The sequence below is a fragment of the Anarhichas minor genome, unplaced genomic scaffold (genome assembly GCF_050575085.1).
Source record: "Anarhichas minor isolate MPS153535 unplaced genomic scaffold, ASM5057508v1 ptg000045l, whole genome shotgun sequence".
Taxonomy (NCBI): domain Eukaryota; kingdom Metazoa; phylum Chordata; class Actinopteri; order Perciformes; family Anarhichadidae; genus Anarhichas; species Anarhichas minor.
This window is the reverse complement of record NW_027466491.1, coordinates 5,881,537-5,896,151: the sequence shown is the minus strand read 5'-3', so window position 1 is coordinate 5,896,151 and position 14,615 is coordinate 5,881,537. Positions and strand designations below refer to the sequence as shown.

At 45.9% G+C, this 14,615-nt stretch overlaps 1 protein-coding gene across 2 annotated transcripts in view; it reads right to left on the bottom strand.

The window, feature by feature from the left end:
- Window positions 1–14,615, bottom strand: part of snd1 (staphylococcal nuclease and tudor domain containing 1) — a 142,281-nt gene that overhangs the window by 103,724 nt on the left and 23,942 nt on the right. For both annotated transcript variants that reach the window (XM_076111853.1, XM_076111852.1), the window contains exons 12-15: window positions 9,520–9,620; window positions 8,336–8,446; window positions 6,614–6,686; window positions 3,311–3,452 (exon numbers count right to left, since the gene is read on the bottom strand). In XM_076111853.1, the coding sequence (XP_075967968.1) occupies window positions 3,311–3,452; window positions 6,614–6,686; window positions 8,336–8,446; window positions 9,520–9,620 (427 nt within the window). The remainder of the gene's footprint in view (window positions 1–3,310; window positions 3,453–6,613; window positions 6,687–8,335; window positions 8,447–9,519; window positions 9,621–14,615) is intronic.

Below are 14,615 nucleotides of genomic sequence, written 5' to 3'. Positions count from 1 at the left end.
GCTTCACCTGCCGCGGCCTCCGCTGGAAACTCGAAAGCCATTGAAGCTAGTAAACTTTTTATGGCCCTTCTTCCCCGCTTGGTCTCCCTTAGCTTCAACAGGCCTCTATACCCACGTACTCTACATCAATTGTACTTTCTTTTTGTCAGCCCTTTACTAAACCCACTTCTCTTTGCCCTCCCCTGTCCGTTCTGCCTCCACAGCTCTTACTTCACCTCTTCCTCCTTTCATCATGTTTCTCCTTCATCCCCCCCTCCATATTCTCAAATCCCTTTCCTGCGTAGAAGCCATCCTTTCCCTTTCGGAGACAGGATGACTCCTTTACCCTTTATCAAACTTGGATACAGAAGTGGCACCACGCGGGCCAGGAGGAGAAGAAAGGAAAGGTGACGTGGGAGGAGAGGAAAGGGAACTTCCCTTCATCTCCCGAAGCACACCTCCGGCCCTCTTTGAAGCATGGGCATCTCTCTCTCTCTCTCTCTCTCTCTCTCTCTCTCCCCTTTGTCCCCCCTCCCTCACATATTCTTTCTTAAAGCACTGTCTTTACCAATCAAGGAAAAGGAAGGAGACTATGTGCGAGGAAGATACCGAGGCGTTGAGGCACCTCGGTGGAAAACAAACTGTGAATGGGGTTCAGTATTAAACCAGGACAAATAATATGGCTGAAAGAGGGAGAAAAGACGCCGGCGGCTATAAGCAAGCTGGTAGTTCACATTCAAAGATCAATGTTCTGTGTGTTTGCCATTATAATTTGTGACTGGCTTTGTTACATCACTTACTGCCTTGGGATCATTTCATTCGCAGCTTTTCTGTAAACAGTTTGTTCTTCAATGGCCTCCCACGACATTGTTAAAGGATAAAAATGTGGCCTTGATGAATACAGTACGAAGACAACGGGGCTAATGAAGCAGATGACTAATGCAAGACTTGTTTTGACAGCAGCGTCCTCAGAATATATTCTCCACGTGTCCGCATGTAGTCATTATTTACTCAAAGCGACTTACAATTACGGAGCTCAGCTTACGACCTAATATCGAATGAAAGTGATAATTAGAAATAATTGTGATACTTGATCTCGTAAAAGTACTACGGTCATACCTTACGACATTGTTTAAAAGTATATACCCCGTGCATATATAACGCAACAGAAGAGTTGAGTTTAATACAAACGTCACAAGACATTCTCCATTCTTTCAATTGACTTTTGAACAAATGTTTTTTTGTATTCTCTTCAATATGTACATCACTATATCCAGCCGGGTAAGACACGGCTACGATGAGAGGCCTATTGAAGTTTAAAACACGGAGGAAAAGAAACGCATGACTGAGATCAGCTCTCAACGCGACTCATTATCTGACGGGGATACGCGGTAGTTGAAAGAGAAGAGGTCAAAAGGGCGTCTGGCGCTTTCGTACACAGACAAACACGAGAGGCTCGTGGCAGCCAATTTATCAGCGGTGTGTCATTTCAGAAACGCAGCCCGTGGTGCAGACGGGTGAATAAAACATGGGAAAGATAACTTCGACGGGGAGAGTGGAAGGAGACAGGAAGCGCTGGGAGATTAGAGGTAGAGATGGCGATGAGGGGCTGTATTTCATGTATGGCTTCACATCAGTTAGCAGGATAAAGGAGAACCGTGCATACAGCAACATACATGCACAGAAACAGCGAGGCCACGGCCCACCAGACATAACGTTAGATCTCATCTCTGAAAGGAAAAAGAAAAACAAGATGACGGAGGGAAAAAAGGGGACAATGAGGATGACACGAAACATAACTCGCACCGAAGTCTCTAACTGGAATAGAGGTTAAAATTACACAAAATAAGACGGGATTGTTTGCATCCATCAGGGCTAATGTGGCCTTCTGTGTGTATTAATGACGATACGCGTCGTCTCATGTTCAGCAGATGAATCTTTTCTTCTGGGGACGACTTTAATCAAATAAGCTCAGGGGGCGATGGGCTCTGATGTGCTTCTCCTGGTTTTTCTAATAACCTTTGATTTAATAAAAGGGTTCCATAAGTAGACCGCCTATGTAAACACCCACCTGACATTCACTAAGCACTCCCATTAAGGGCAAATTGTTGCAAACCAGTGCTAAAAAATAAATAATCTCACAGGGTCCGTATATCGAAGCCGGCTTATTGGCCGGGGTCACGTCATTACAAAAAAAACTTGTAGCGTCAGTAAGAAAAAAAAAAAAAAATGCAATTACGAAAAGCATCAGTGGATCGCAAAGACAATCAGAAGCAAATTACAAAATGAATTAATGCATCGACGATTCAGCCACGCACAATTAAACCGAGTGCCAGAAACGCACGGCGTTGGTCCGACTGGAAACGTGCGGCTGCAGAACGTGTGACAGAAATGGAGATGGATTGAAACGGCTTTTTACTGCGCCTATAACAAAGAGCATCATTCCTTGTGCAAGGGATAAGCATTCGCGCCATTCCCATGATCTGGAAGGATGTGCAAATCATTGTTGGCTGCCAAAGATACAGTCTCAGTGTTTTTATTACTCGCGCAAACTGTCAAGGCGGTCGAGGAGCCAAAATAAACGACTAGACCTCCTATCAAACAGTCTGTATATCACACCATCTACATCTCGCTCGGAACCAACGTCCGTTTCTCACACGGACAAATGGAGAGGAAATGCTAAAATAATTTATTTTTATTATCATCATTTATTCAAATGTGAGGAAATAGTGGAATACATCTCCCCGGGTTATTGGATATTATATTTCCCGCTGACTAATCGATTCATTGTGAAGAAATAGAGCTGCAGCGGTTTGTTGATTATCTGGCTCTTTACCTCGCGTCAGGTAGCGGACAAGCGAAAACGATCTCAGGTAAGAAGGACAAACTAACTGTTGTTGAGCGCCAGAAGGCACAACTTCATTTTCAGACACTTGGAGTAAGAGAAGGACAGTCACACCGAGCTTCGACCGCTTTAAAAACCTGCCAACACCTGCCCAGCCACTGGAGTTTAAACACGCGGTGGTCATGACTCTTTTTCTAACTTGGCAGAGAGACAGAGGGGGGGGGGAGGGGGATCAGAGGGGACACGTGCTTCATGCCAACCCTGGTGTTATGAACGAGGGCGGACTGTGGTACCCCTTGCCCCCGTCAGGATGGCCTGCTGGGAGGTGTGGCCGCAGCCTGAACTCTGCACTCCCGAGTTGGCAGAAGTCTCAATGTGTATGTATTTGCTCCAATACACACAAACTTTCACATGGCAGCAAATAGTGCATGCAAAGACATTAGCGAGTAGGTTAGATGACCCGCGCAGAGAAAGAGCTCTACCCACCGGCGAGGAGGAACGTGATGAGGCAGGTTTCTTTGGGCATGTACAGCTTGAGGCGGGATCCGCTGAAGACGTACTCCACCACAGCTTCTGACCGGCCGGCCCTCTGCAGGAAGGGCAAAAACTGCTTGGCTTTCTGCGAATCCTAATGGACAAAGGAAAGGAAAGAGAGGTGAGCTTAGATAATACTTGAGGCGACACCCTTTTTATGAAGTATGCAACTTTCCTGTAAGATACTTATTTTTTTTAATATTAGAATACCACATTTTTAGATTTGGCTCTTTTAATTAACTGTGAAACAGTTAATTAATCAATCCTTAAAACAATCCTATTAAACAATCCTGTGAACACCTGTTGATATCTGATGCATTAAATGTGCATCAATATTTCAAGTTATTAGAAAATAGAACATTGAAAGTATTTGATACAGTGTGACAAAGATCATCCCAAAGACAGACTACGTGGATTAATTGTCGCCAGAATCTTTGGGCTTTTTATGAATATCCCGAAATCGTGGTCAGGCCTGATGAAGTCCGCTCGTGCAATCAGAAATAATCCTCTCCCCTCCTGCCTCCATCTCCGTCTGCAAGGGCGAGTCACGAGCTCATTGTTGTGCCTGCGCCAAAATTACACGCGGAGCTAAATCCTGCGTATTCAAGGCAGGGCTGGTGATGCAGTGGCAGATTCATATACGATAAAAAAAATTAAAAAAACAAGGCACAACAATCGGTCACTGTGTGTTTAGTGCTTTAGCCGCGAGATGCACCACCTGAACTCCACCCACTCCGGTCCAAAATAGCCCCTCGAGTGGGAGGACGACAGAACCAAACACTCCGCCGTTTACACAAACACATTCTCGGCACCTGCAGCGAGTGGGATGTGCGGTCTAAGTTGGTTCAGAAAAAAAAAGGAAGAGCCATGAGAGAGGAGAGGACCTCATTATGCAACCTTTGGAGGTACGAGGTGAGTCAAGTGCTTCATCCACCCTCCTCCCCCTGTTCATCTCCTACACTATACGTTTATAAACCTATCGGGGCTCTATTTGTGACCGCATCCCACTCAATGTACATAATCCCTTTCAGCAAACCTTTACCGCCGAGCTAAAGGAACGCAGACGTTATAAGAGTGTGTATTTCCCACGTGGGGGAGCGCCTGTGCACGTGCACGGCTGTGTGTGGGCGTGTGGCAACACCGGAGAAAAGGGAAAAGAAAAGAGGGGAAGGGAAGGGAGGGGAAGGATGTGCTATTTTGGTCCTTTAGAACGCTCATTACATTAGCCTAGCTAGCTAAACAACTGTGTGCACGCGCACATGCACGCGGCTACAGGCACCGGCTGGCAACGATCCTGGACTGTGCTGCAAATCCTGTGCGCGTCCGATTGGAAATGCTAAGAGAGGGGGAGGAGTTGCAGCTGCATATAATGGCAGTGACTTAAACCACTGACGGGGTCGGCGCTAATAAGGGAGAGTTCAGGAGGGCTCCGCGGTGCACAAACGCATGACGCAGCACAATCGCTGTGCAACGTAAAGCCAGCCACAGCCTGCGCTGGGTCACTGGGACAGCTTTTAATGAGTGAGATGTGCGAAACCCCCGGTTGGAAGTAGGATGTGGCATATATTGCTTTTTCTTTGTTATTAAAGTAAATTAATTATTGAACACCTCCCTCTTGAAACTACTCCCAAGTCATTGCCGCACATAGAATGTGATCAATTTAGCCAGTTAAGTTCAGGGGGGGGGGGGGGGGGTTTATAAGTATAAAATGCACTAAACCCCTGATGAAATAGCACAGGGCTGCTCAGTCAGCACAACAATTCCCCGTCATAATTATTTTTTACAGGGTCCAGTAATTCATCTGTCCTGCTGACACGAGAAGACACCGGGAGGTTACGATGATGACAACGTCCACCATCACGCCTGAGAGCGGTTATGCGGAGCAATGTGCACTTATTAGCCAGACACTAAAGTCCTGTTGGTGTAAAAGAGCTTTAATAACTTGGCTGAATGCCTCTGTTCAAATGCAAGCGATGGCGCGTTAAACAGTACATGACCAACAAACCTGGTGGACAACTGAGCTAAAATTTAAAAAAAAGGACAAGTGCAGAAAAAGAGGGCCTGATTAAATTAACCGAATGTCTCTCTAGAGCCTACGAGTGTGAGTACTACAAGAGAGCTCAACTGAGAGAGACAATGAGATGCTAATGTTTCTGAAGTTCAATTTTCAGTCCATTCACTGTCGACCGTGAAGCGGCTTATCAAACTGTAGGAGATAGCTAGTCGACGAGTACAGAGATACATAAAAGCCACTTGAACGGCTACAGCTTTTGCATATTTCTTTGGTGTTTGATAGCATTTTGAGTTGTGAGATATAAAAAACAACAAGGTGTGAGGGTGATGGCTGCAAGAACAGTAGCGAGCCAGCGACAATGACCCATTACAGTGCCGCATTTAACGTCTGTGTGAGTGCCATCAGTCCGCTCTCCGCTGCTCCGCTCTCCATGTGAGCTCATCTAACCCAGCCACTCAGTTTGACAACTTTGGACGGCCGCAGCGTATAGCGACCTAATGAAGACGGCACTTTGGTACAGAAGTGCACATCGACAGCCCCGAGCCATGTAGGACTAAATCCCTTGTGAAAACTTAAAAAAAAAAAGAAAAGCAAATGTCCCTTTAGAAATAAACAGTGTCAGCGGTGTCTCTAGAATTAATAACGGAGCTAAAACATGTCACACAGATTGAAGAGGAGAGCGAGAGTGGGGGGGGGTGAACAGAAAACATACAGGGATCAAATTTAAAAACCACCGTCCAGGGTCTCCTGCGAACAGAAGACACGCGCTTAAAAGCATTGTGTACCAATCGCCCATTACTTGTTAGTGAGAGATTTTATGGGTTTCCCGCACTAATGTTCATTTGGTGAGCATTCCCAATCAGGCTTCATTAGCCAAATGATGTCTCCATCAAGCCCCTGGGCACACGTAAACAAGCCAGGACCGAGCACCGCTGATGGTTTTATTAATGGCTCCGATTATTTTTAGAGGCCGCTTAGTTTCCTTAAGATGAGAAAACTGGCTGCGAGTATCAGGGATTGGGGGGGGGCGAGGATTATGGATCGACCTTCTGAGAACGACTGCGTGGTGGTGGAGCAAGTCAGTAACTTTTGGGGCATCGGTGATCTTTGCAAATGAGCACACAGTTTAAAATATCAAAATGATACGAGTGCATTTCGAGAGATGCTCGTCGCATCATACGTGGGAACGTTTCGTATTCCCTTGTGTACAATAACAACATGTGTATATAAAAGACGCATACCCCAGAGATATCCGCCACTCTGTGGATGGGAACCTCCTTCTTGCTGTGCAGCCCTTTGCCGTTCTTGATGGCCCTGCAGTCATTCAAAACACAAACACAAACATAGATCAAGCACCATCACAACACATTGAGAGAGCAGAAGGCTGGAGGCCTAACAGACCTGGGGAAATAGGAGCGTTTTGAGTAATCAGTGCAGATACAAAGAGGGGGCGGGGGGGGCCATTGTGGCTTTGTGAAGAAGGATGCAATTCACACCGGTGGATTTTCCCTGAAATGCCATAAAGATTTTCTTTGCCCAGTGGCAGAGAAATTCTAATGGAAGAGAGATTATTGTTGGAATGGAAGGAAGGCGGAGACATGCAGAAACAAGGGTTTGTTTCTTGAGTGCCAGCTAGGGCTTCAGTGATGATGATGATGATGATGATGATGATGATGGGTGCTAGCGATCGCCGCTTTAAAAAGCCTCAAGGGCCGAATGAGATGAAGAGGGCCGCTGTGGTTGCCGGGTGGAATAATGCCACCTATGGGTCACTGCGAAGCAGGCCATTGCCACTATAATGGAGCGAGGGCATTTATGCGAGCATGTATTTAATAGCCCGGAGGTTCCTTGAAGGCTGCGGGCCATTGGCCTTGTGCAGTGGGAACTAAAAATAAAACCTAGGCTATACACAGAAACCTGTCATCAACTCTAATAAGACCCCACCAGGGACAAAGAGAGAGAGAGAGAGAGAGAGAGAGAGAGAGAGAGAGAGAGAGCAAGAAAGAGAGAAGGGGGAGGATGAGAGGACACAGACGAGCAAGGCCAAAGAAGGACACATTTTAAAAACGGCTAAGGTGGAAAAAATAAGGACAAAATGTGCAAAAGAAACAGGAAAGCAGGAGCAGGGAGAGAGCAGGAAAGGAGGGCGGTTGGGCAGTGACACTGCATATATATATGAGAGAGAGAGAGCGAGCGAGCGAGCGAGGAGTGAAGGAGTTAGTCCTATAAAAAGGAGGCTGTGGCTTCATCTGCTCTACCTATAGCCAGCAGATCTTAATCTATAGCAGAGCAATAAAGCTCGCACTAAATCTCTCCACTGCACCTCCATATAATTATATTCATAGGGCCTGTGTAAAGAGAGCCTCGGATTTAACGGCCAGCGCTCGGGAAAATGTACATTTGTACAAAGCATGTATGTACCGGTATATAGACAAATTTAAAAAAAAAGATAAACAGTATTTATGAGTGAATATGTGAGACCAATGACGTGTTTTCTGGGGGAAATGTAGTAACAATTGTGATGGGCTGGGACTTCTAATGGTGGCTTTGCAAAAATAAAAATGCTGAAACAATAATAAGTGAATTGCTTCACCTGCGCCATGTTAGGTAACGGCACATGTAAAAGCAATTTGAAGAAAGAAAAAAAAATGTCTTCCCCTTCCCAAGAGCTACATTTGTCAAGGTCACACACAACTCGTGGATATGAGAGCGAGCGAGAGAGAGAGAGAGAGAGATTTGTGTCGCGTGTGCGCATGCATGTTTTTATTAGGAGCAGAGAATAAAAGGGCGCTTTTATGAGAACGAACACCCGTTGTATCAAGCGTGCAGGCTCAGGTAAGAGGGAGGTGGCAGGAGCGAGTGTGAAGGTGTTTTGTTTGAAAGTGTGTGTGTGTGTGTGTGTGTGTGTGTGTGTGTGTGTGTGTGTGTGTGTGTGTGTGTGTGTGTGTGTCGTGCTCCTTTACCGAGCCTCTGCGGCAAGCAGCTCGTCGTAGTGGGAGGAGCGCTGGTCGTCGTCCTGTCTGTATCGGATGCATGTGGCCAGGCCCTTACTGACCAGAGCCTCCGCTATGTTACTACAGGAAAGAGAGAGAGAGATTACTTTAATAAAAAAAAAACAGGCAAAACCCTCTTGGCATTATATGAAAAAGAAATAAGGTCATGATGAATCCCAGAGGTGGCACCGCAGAGGAACAAAGGTCACTTAAATGTTGACATTGCACACATGACTAAGCACTTCCTCGCCGGGTTACAGATGCACCGAGGAGAGGACGAAGGTGAGTATTGTTGGACGCAATGCAGCACTTAGTGGCTTCCAGCCCTTGGACATCGGTGTTCTGGTCGAAGTGTTGGAGAAAGGAACGACGGGCACAGAGAAGTAAACTCTTCAGCTTCGACTGAGCTCGTGTCATTGAGTGCACCAAGCGGTTGAGTTGTGAATAATTAAATACAAGTTCATAAAAAGGTTGAATGACAAGGTCACACAAGGTTGGAAACATTTGAACCACTGACCCCCCCCCCTGACCTCAGCTTTCATGGGGCGGCCATGCCAACTGTTATCCGCGGAGCAGCTGGTGCAGTTTGCTAATTCTGGCTTGTAATTGGCTGGTCGTGAGCTCGGATCCTGACCTCTGTATACACACCCGGATACAAGACTGTTGGGTTGATGATGAAACGGGATCGTTTATGCCATGTGTGCATGTAACTGTGCTTTGTGTCAGCGCAGACTTCTGATGGTGAATTTCAAAATCATATGGCATTAAAGCTCCTCCATCCGGTTCTCATTCAATTTGAACCTCTAAGTAGTTTAATAACACATATATCCGCGGTTAATGTATAAAATGCATGCTTCAAACAGATAAGACCATTTTTCCTCAAAGCAGTGTTTGTAGATAGAAAGTAATTGCTTGCACCGAGGCGACCCCGAAAATTTAAATACAAAAGGCGCACTTTCAGGTTACTTTGTGATTGACGGTGAGATTACAAGTTCTAAGCATAACAAATGACTGGTGAAATAAAATTATATTTTTTTAGTGAAGTCCCTTATGATGGGGGGGGGGGGGGGTTCATTGTGCGCTGCAGCTGGAGTAAGTGGCCGTCGGAGGGCTCCTTCACGTTAGCGCTGCAGCAGCAGTTCGTGAGTACTTACATGCCACCAATTGTGACTGTGGCGCAGGTGCGTTCTGAGAATGCAGGGGTGCTTTCTCCCGGACCGGTAGCTGCTCTGATGTAGTCAACCATCACATTGACCTGAAGGGGAGAAGCAGGAGAAGAAATTAACAGAACAAAAAAAACACCAAGAGCAGCGAGAAAAACTGAACGCAACACCAGTTACAGTAACAATTACTGTAGGGAGTGTTCTGACTCGTGTGTGTCTCAATTCTCAAGGTCACCCCCAGTCAGTGTGAATCACATCAGCAAGCACTGTAGATCTCCCCAGAGGGGCAGTATTAAAACACTGTGGGTGTTTGGGACAACACACACACACAAAGTTGTGGAACCCAAATGACCCGACATTGTGTGTTCTCAAAACAGCTCCCTCGGGACGGATTCCAATCCACCCACCCTGAAAATTCAATTTCGTCACTCAGCTGTGTGTGTGTTTGTGTGCGTGTGTGTGCGCGCGCATATATCCACAGGCGTATGACGGGGAAAGCCTGCTTCGCGGCCCAGACACAGGCAGACAGAGCTGACGGCGGAAGATGCTGCCGTACCGCCGCACAAAGTCGACAGTTTAAGAGCCACGTGTCGACGAATCTGGCTCTGCGGCACACCGTCGCAGCGTAGACACCGAGTCGAGATGGAGACCATGTAGACAGGCCCATTACGGGGACACGAAAGAGACGACACGGAACGACGTGGGCTCGTCATTACATGGACAGGACGAGAGCGTGGCGAGGTGAGCAAGGGAAGAGAAACGGCTTCTGTCAGGGCAGAGTGCATCTGTTAAGAGTCACGGTGGAGATTGCTGACGTTGTATTTGTGAGGGAAGAAATGGAGATGAACTTCGCCCTCATTTTGGTCTCAACTTAACGCCTTTACAGTGTGTTGTTGACGCAAACACCACATATTCTATTTCACCTTAATGAGACTTTTTTTTTTCCCAGCTGTAGCACCAGTTGAAAAATAGACATCCCCCTTTTTTAAAAACACCCCCAATTTCATTACTTTTGTCACCATGCAAATAACCCATTGTCTTTGTCTTGAAGGAAAGTATTTTGTCCTCACTCCCACGTCGCCGCTCTCCGTTTCCTCGTAGCCAGAACATGGCAGCGTTTCATGTCTAATTCGGAGACGTTGGAAAAAAAGATGCCATTCAAGTGAAGTGTGCTGTTCTTGGTTACATTTCTGTTCAATGGCGCAGCATCGCCAGGCCTGGGTAGCTGTAGATTAGAGGACGAACAAAGCAATGAAGAACAGGAAGGATTCAAGTTGACTTTTGAGGAGGAAATTGAAACGCAAGCATAATATAATGCATGCGCGTGTCAAGGTTTATGTATGCATACGTTACAACTAATGGCAAACAGATGTTTTTACGAATGGTGGGGGAGAGAAAGCTCAACACATAACAAATGATCATTTTGTGATAAAAGCACCATATTTATAGAACGAAACTGGATACTGGGCCATAACAAACTCGCAACCTGGTGGCCGTGGCGGCCATTTTTCAAAATGTCCACCAGCCGTTAGTCAAACTTTCATATCCCACTGTACCCACATGTGATAATGGACATAATCTAGACCCTAGTATGGACTTTTACAAAGTAATTGGTCATTTCAATATATTATTATCTTATTATATCGTGCCCAGAATCAGCAACAGTTATTTTACTAATTTGTCAGATTGTGGATAAAAGAGCAAACGTTTTATTTGTTTATTCTGCATTTATAAGTACAGAAGCAGGTAGGTGACAAACCTACAGTCAGGTAGAATGTTGATAATATAGTTACTTTAGTAGTAGTATTTGTAGGAAGTAGGAGTATTAATACTGGTAAAAGTACTATACCAGAATAAGTAGTACTAGTTGTTCCAGTGTGTCCTTAGAGCCTTTAGACATACACACAGGTGTTGCAGCAGAGGAGCACGGCACAGTGGGCATAAACCAGTCACAGTTGGCTTGAATAAAACAAAAACAAACCGTGGGGCCCGGTGACTGAGATCTACACGCTTTCCGTCTGCTCGAACACACACACACACACACACACACCTGAAGCTTTCCCCCAAATACACACCACAACAAATACTACATTGCACACGCGGCATGCACAGCAATGAGAGGGGAAGACTCCGGCGCTAACAGTACTACACGAGCAGCTGCGTAACAGGAGCCACTCCGAGCACGCGGGATTATCCGAATGTGCTCAACCCTGATAAGTGGCTTAATGCAACATTTCTATTGGACTTTCTCTTTTTTCTTCTTCTTCTTCTGCTGAGGCTGAGACCCGGGCGCACAAGAAGCACTACTTATAAAGTTAGCCAAATCGAGCTTTTTGGGATTATGTCACTGTGCAAACGCTGCCATTTCAATGGTGGGGGTTTGGGATACATATTAGAAAGAGACGGGGGGGGGGGGGGGAGAGACGGACGGACGGACGTACAGTGACGGAGAGAAAGGAGAAGACGGAGAAATGCCTCGGAGCACATTTAGCTAACATTAAACGGATAGTTCAGAAGTCTTTTGACATAAGATCCGATGAACGCAATGACGCGAAAAAGGGCGCTCTTTTGAATATGGATATGAGATATGTTTTATAAAAGACACCTTATAGAGATGAGGAATAGGGGGTATTAGGGCTTTGAGCTTTCGCTCAGCACGCTGAGTCTCGTGGTTAATGTTTAGTCACGTCCTAGACGGGTTAGTCAGGGAGGAAATCGGCTCGTTTCCCAATTCATGCAATGCATCGCACTCCTTGGCAGTGTCTGAGCTTTGAAAGGGGGAATACCGTCAGGTCAATGTGATAACCCAACCTTGCGAACAATTAGCTTCGGCCACGTCCAGTTCGAGCTTAGGTGATGCTAAGACACACCCTTCTGAGATCTGGTAATAAATCAGCAGACACACCTCTGTATGCGACCAGAGGATCCCCTTTTAAATCCAACAGGTCAAGGCCCCATTACCCCTCTGTTAAGGTCAACTCTTGTCTCGGTTTGTGTCGGAAAGGAAAAAGAAAGGAGGAGCTCTCTGGAGCAGAAATTCAAGGAAAGCAGTGGTCTTAGACTCTCTACTAATGCTTACTGCTCCAAATGTGTCTCTATAGAGCTTAGTGTTTCGCAGACAGGATGACAGTAAGTGGGTCGACTAAACTCCGCTCCTCGTCGGAGGGCAGCACGCATCTGTGCACTTGTGCACCTACCTGCATCCAACTCGACAACTCGAGTAAGCCAAGGTAGCGCAGATTAACGCTCGGAGCTCGGAGGGTTAAGTATGGCGCTCGCAAAATAAACATTCACCCACAGAGAGCCTGTGATCATTTCCTCCCAAAAAAACATTCCTTCCGTGTTGGCAAGGCAGCTAAAAGAGTCATGCTTGTACATTTTTTAAAAAACAAGCGGTATTTTAGGACCTCTAATTATTTGTAAAACCATGATATACGTTGAGAGATGGTTTGAGTCAGAGCTTTAGCCTCGTGTCTTAGCGACGATATAGGAACGAGAGGGACTCGACGTTCCAGAGCTCTTCTGCTATTGATCTTGCCGATTGAGGAAGGAGGATGCTGTATGGGTGGGCAAGAGCTCTCCACTTAAACGTAACCCACTTCTGAGAGCTTAAACGCACAGCCTAGGGACACACAACTTCAATACGAATGAACTGTAGAGGAATACAGAGGCGTATACTGCATGTATGTATGTCTCTGTCTCTAAACGACCACATACATGTATAGTGACTTTATCTACATGCATGGTCACACCACACAGACACTTGCCATGTGTTTTAATACAGGAATTCACTTCCACAAATAAGCCCAAAATGGTACATCACACACGTTATACGGCTTGGATTTCATCACCATGCTAATGGCGTATTTCGCATGGTATCTTTTACACCTTGAAAAGGCTGTGGTCGCCCGATGCCCATCACACACACACACACACACACACTCATTATCTCCAAACACAAACACCACAAATAAAAACAGCGGAATCATTACTCTCGCTTCACTCGGCAAAAGCCGGCTCACGGCTGAATTTTCTGTCATTAAAAAAACATTAATGAGGATGATTAAAATGAGTGTGATGAGAGGCTGGGACAGGGAGATGAATCTCGCTCCTGTGCTCAGTGCCAAAAGGAGCTCTCTCTCTTGGGGCTTTTGGCTTTGAGTGGGTGCATGTTTTGGTGTTCATGGAGCTATACTGCAAATGTTGTTTTTTTCAACATGGTAGAGATATTAAAAACACACCGATAATTGATTTGTGTACGTTGTAACCGATATCTGATACTTAGAAGTTATCTTATGAACTCAATACAGTTTTTTGCAGCTTCCGACTCTGGAAGTCACTTTGTCAGTGTGATTGCAGCAGAAGTGCATCGTCGGTTTTCCATCAATCTGCACCTTCAACTGCATTTCCTCGTTTCTTTTTGCAAAGAAAGATTGCAATCTTTTCCAGCACGGCTCACATTATAACGTGGCCCCTCGGAGTCTGACGACTGTTAAGAGTTAGCGATTTGGAAAAAATATAAACATGAGCCATCATTGGGTTCGGGCAGTGGACAACAGCTCTAGGCGTGCCTGTGAGCAACAGCCGCCTTCTCTCCCTGTGCCATTACTGCCACTATACGTTCAGTGACAGCAATGTGGGCGTCATTTCCCTAATTTACTGAGGGGACTCTGGTGTAAAAGCAATCTACTGTGTGCACTAAACTCTCTACTTCTACTTTTGAAATGTGAGGAAAAGTTGGCAAACTTCCTCACAACAGCCTCAAACATTTAACCTAATTCTAGTAAGTTCAAGGGTTTATTCTTCTCTCAATCAACTTCAATTCATCTCATACAATTTGAAGAAGGGGCAGATGTTCCTGCAGTGGTGTGTGTCTTGAGTGCTCTCCAGCTCAGTGCCGGGTCCTGCTGGGTCAGATGTGTGTAAATCATAGCGGCCTCTTAGGTGTCAGGACTCGGTAGATCAATAGACACGAGGGGGGGAAATCAACACGGCTTGTTTAAAGGGTGCGACCGGGCCAATCCCGAGCCCCAGGGCATCTCTGGAGAGTACTTGGTATTCAAACAGAGAGGGAGAGAAAATAGATA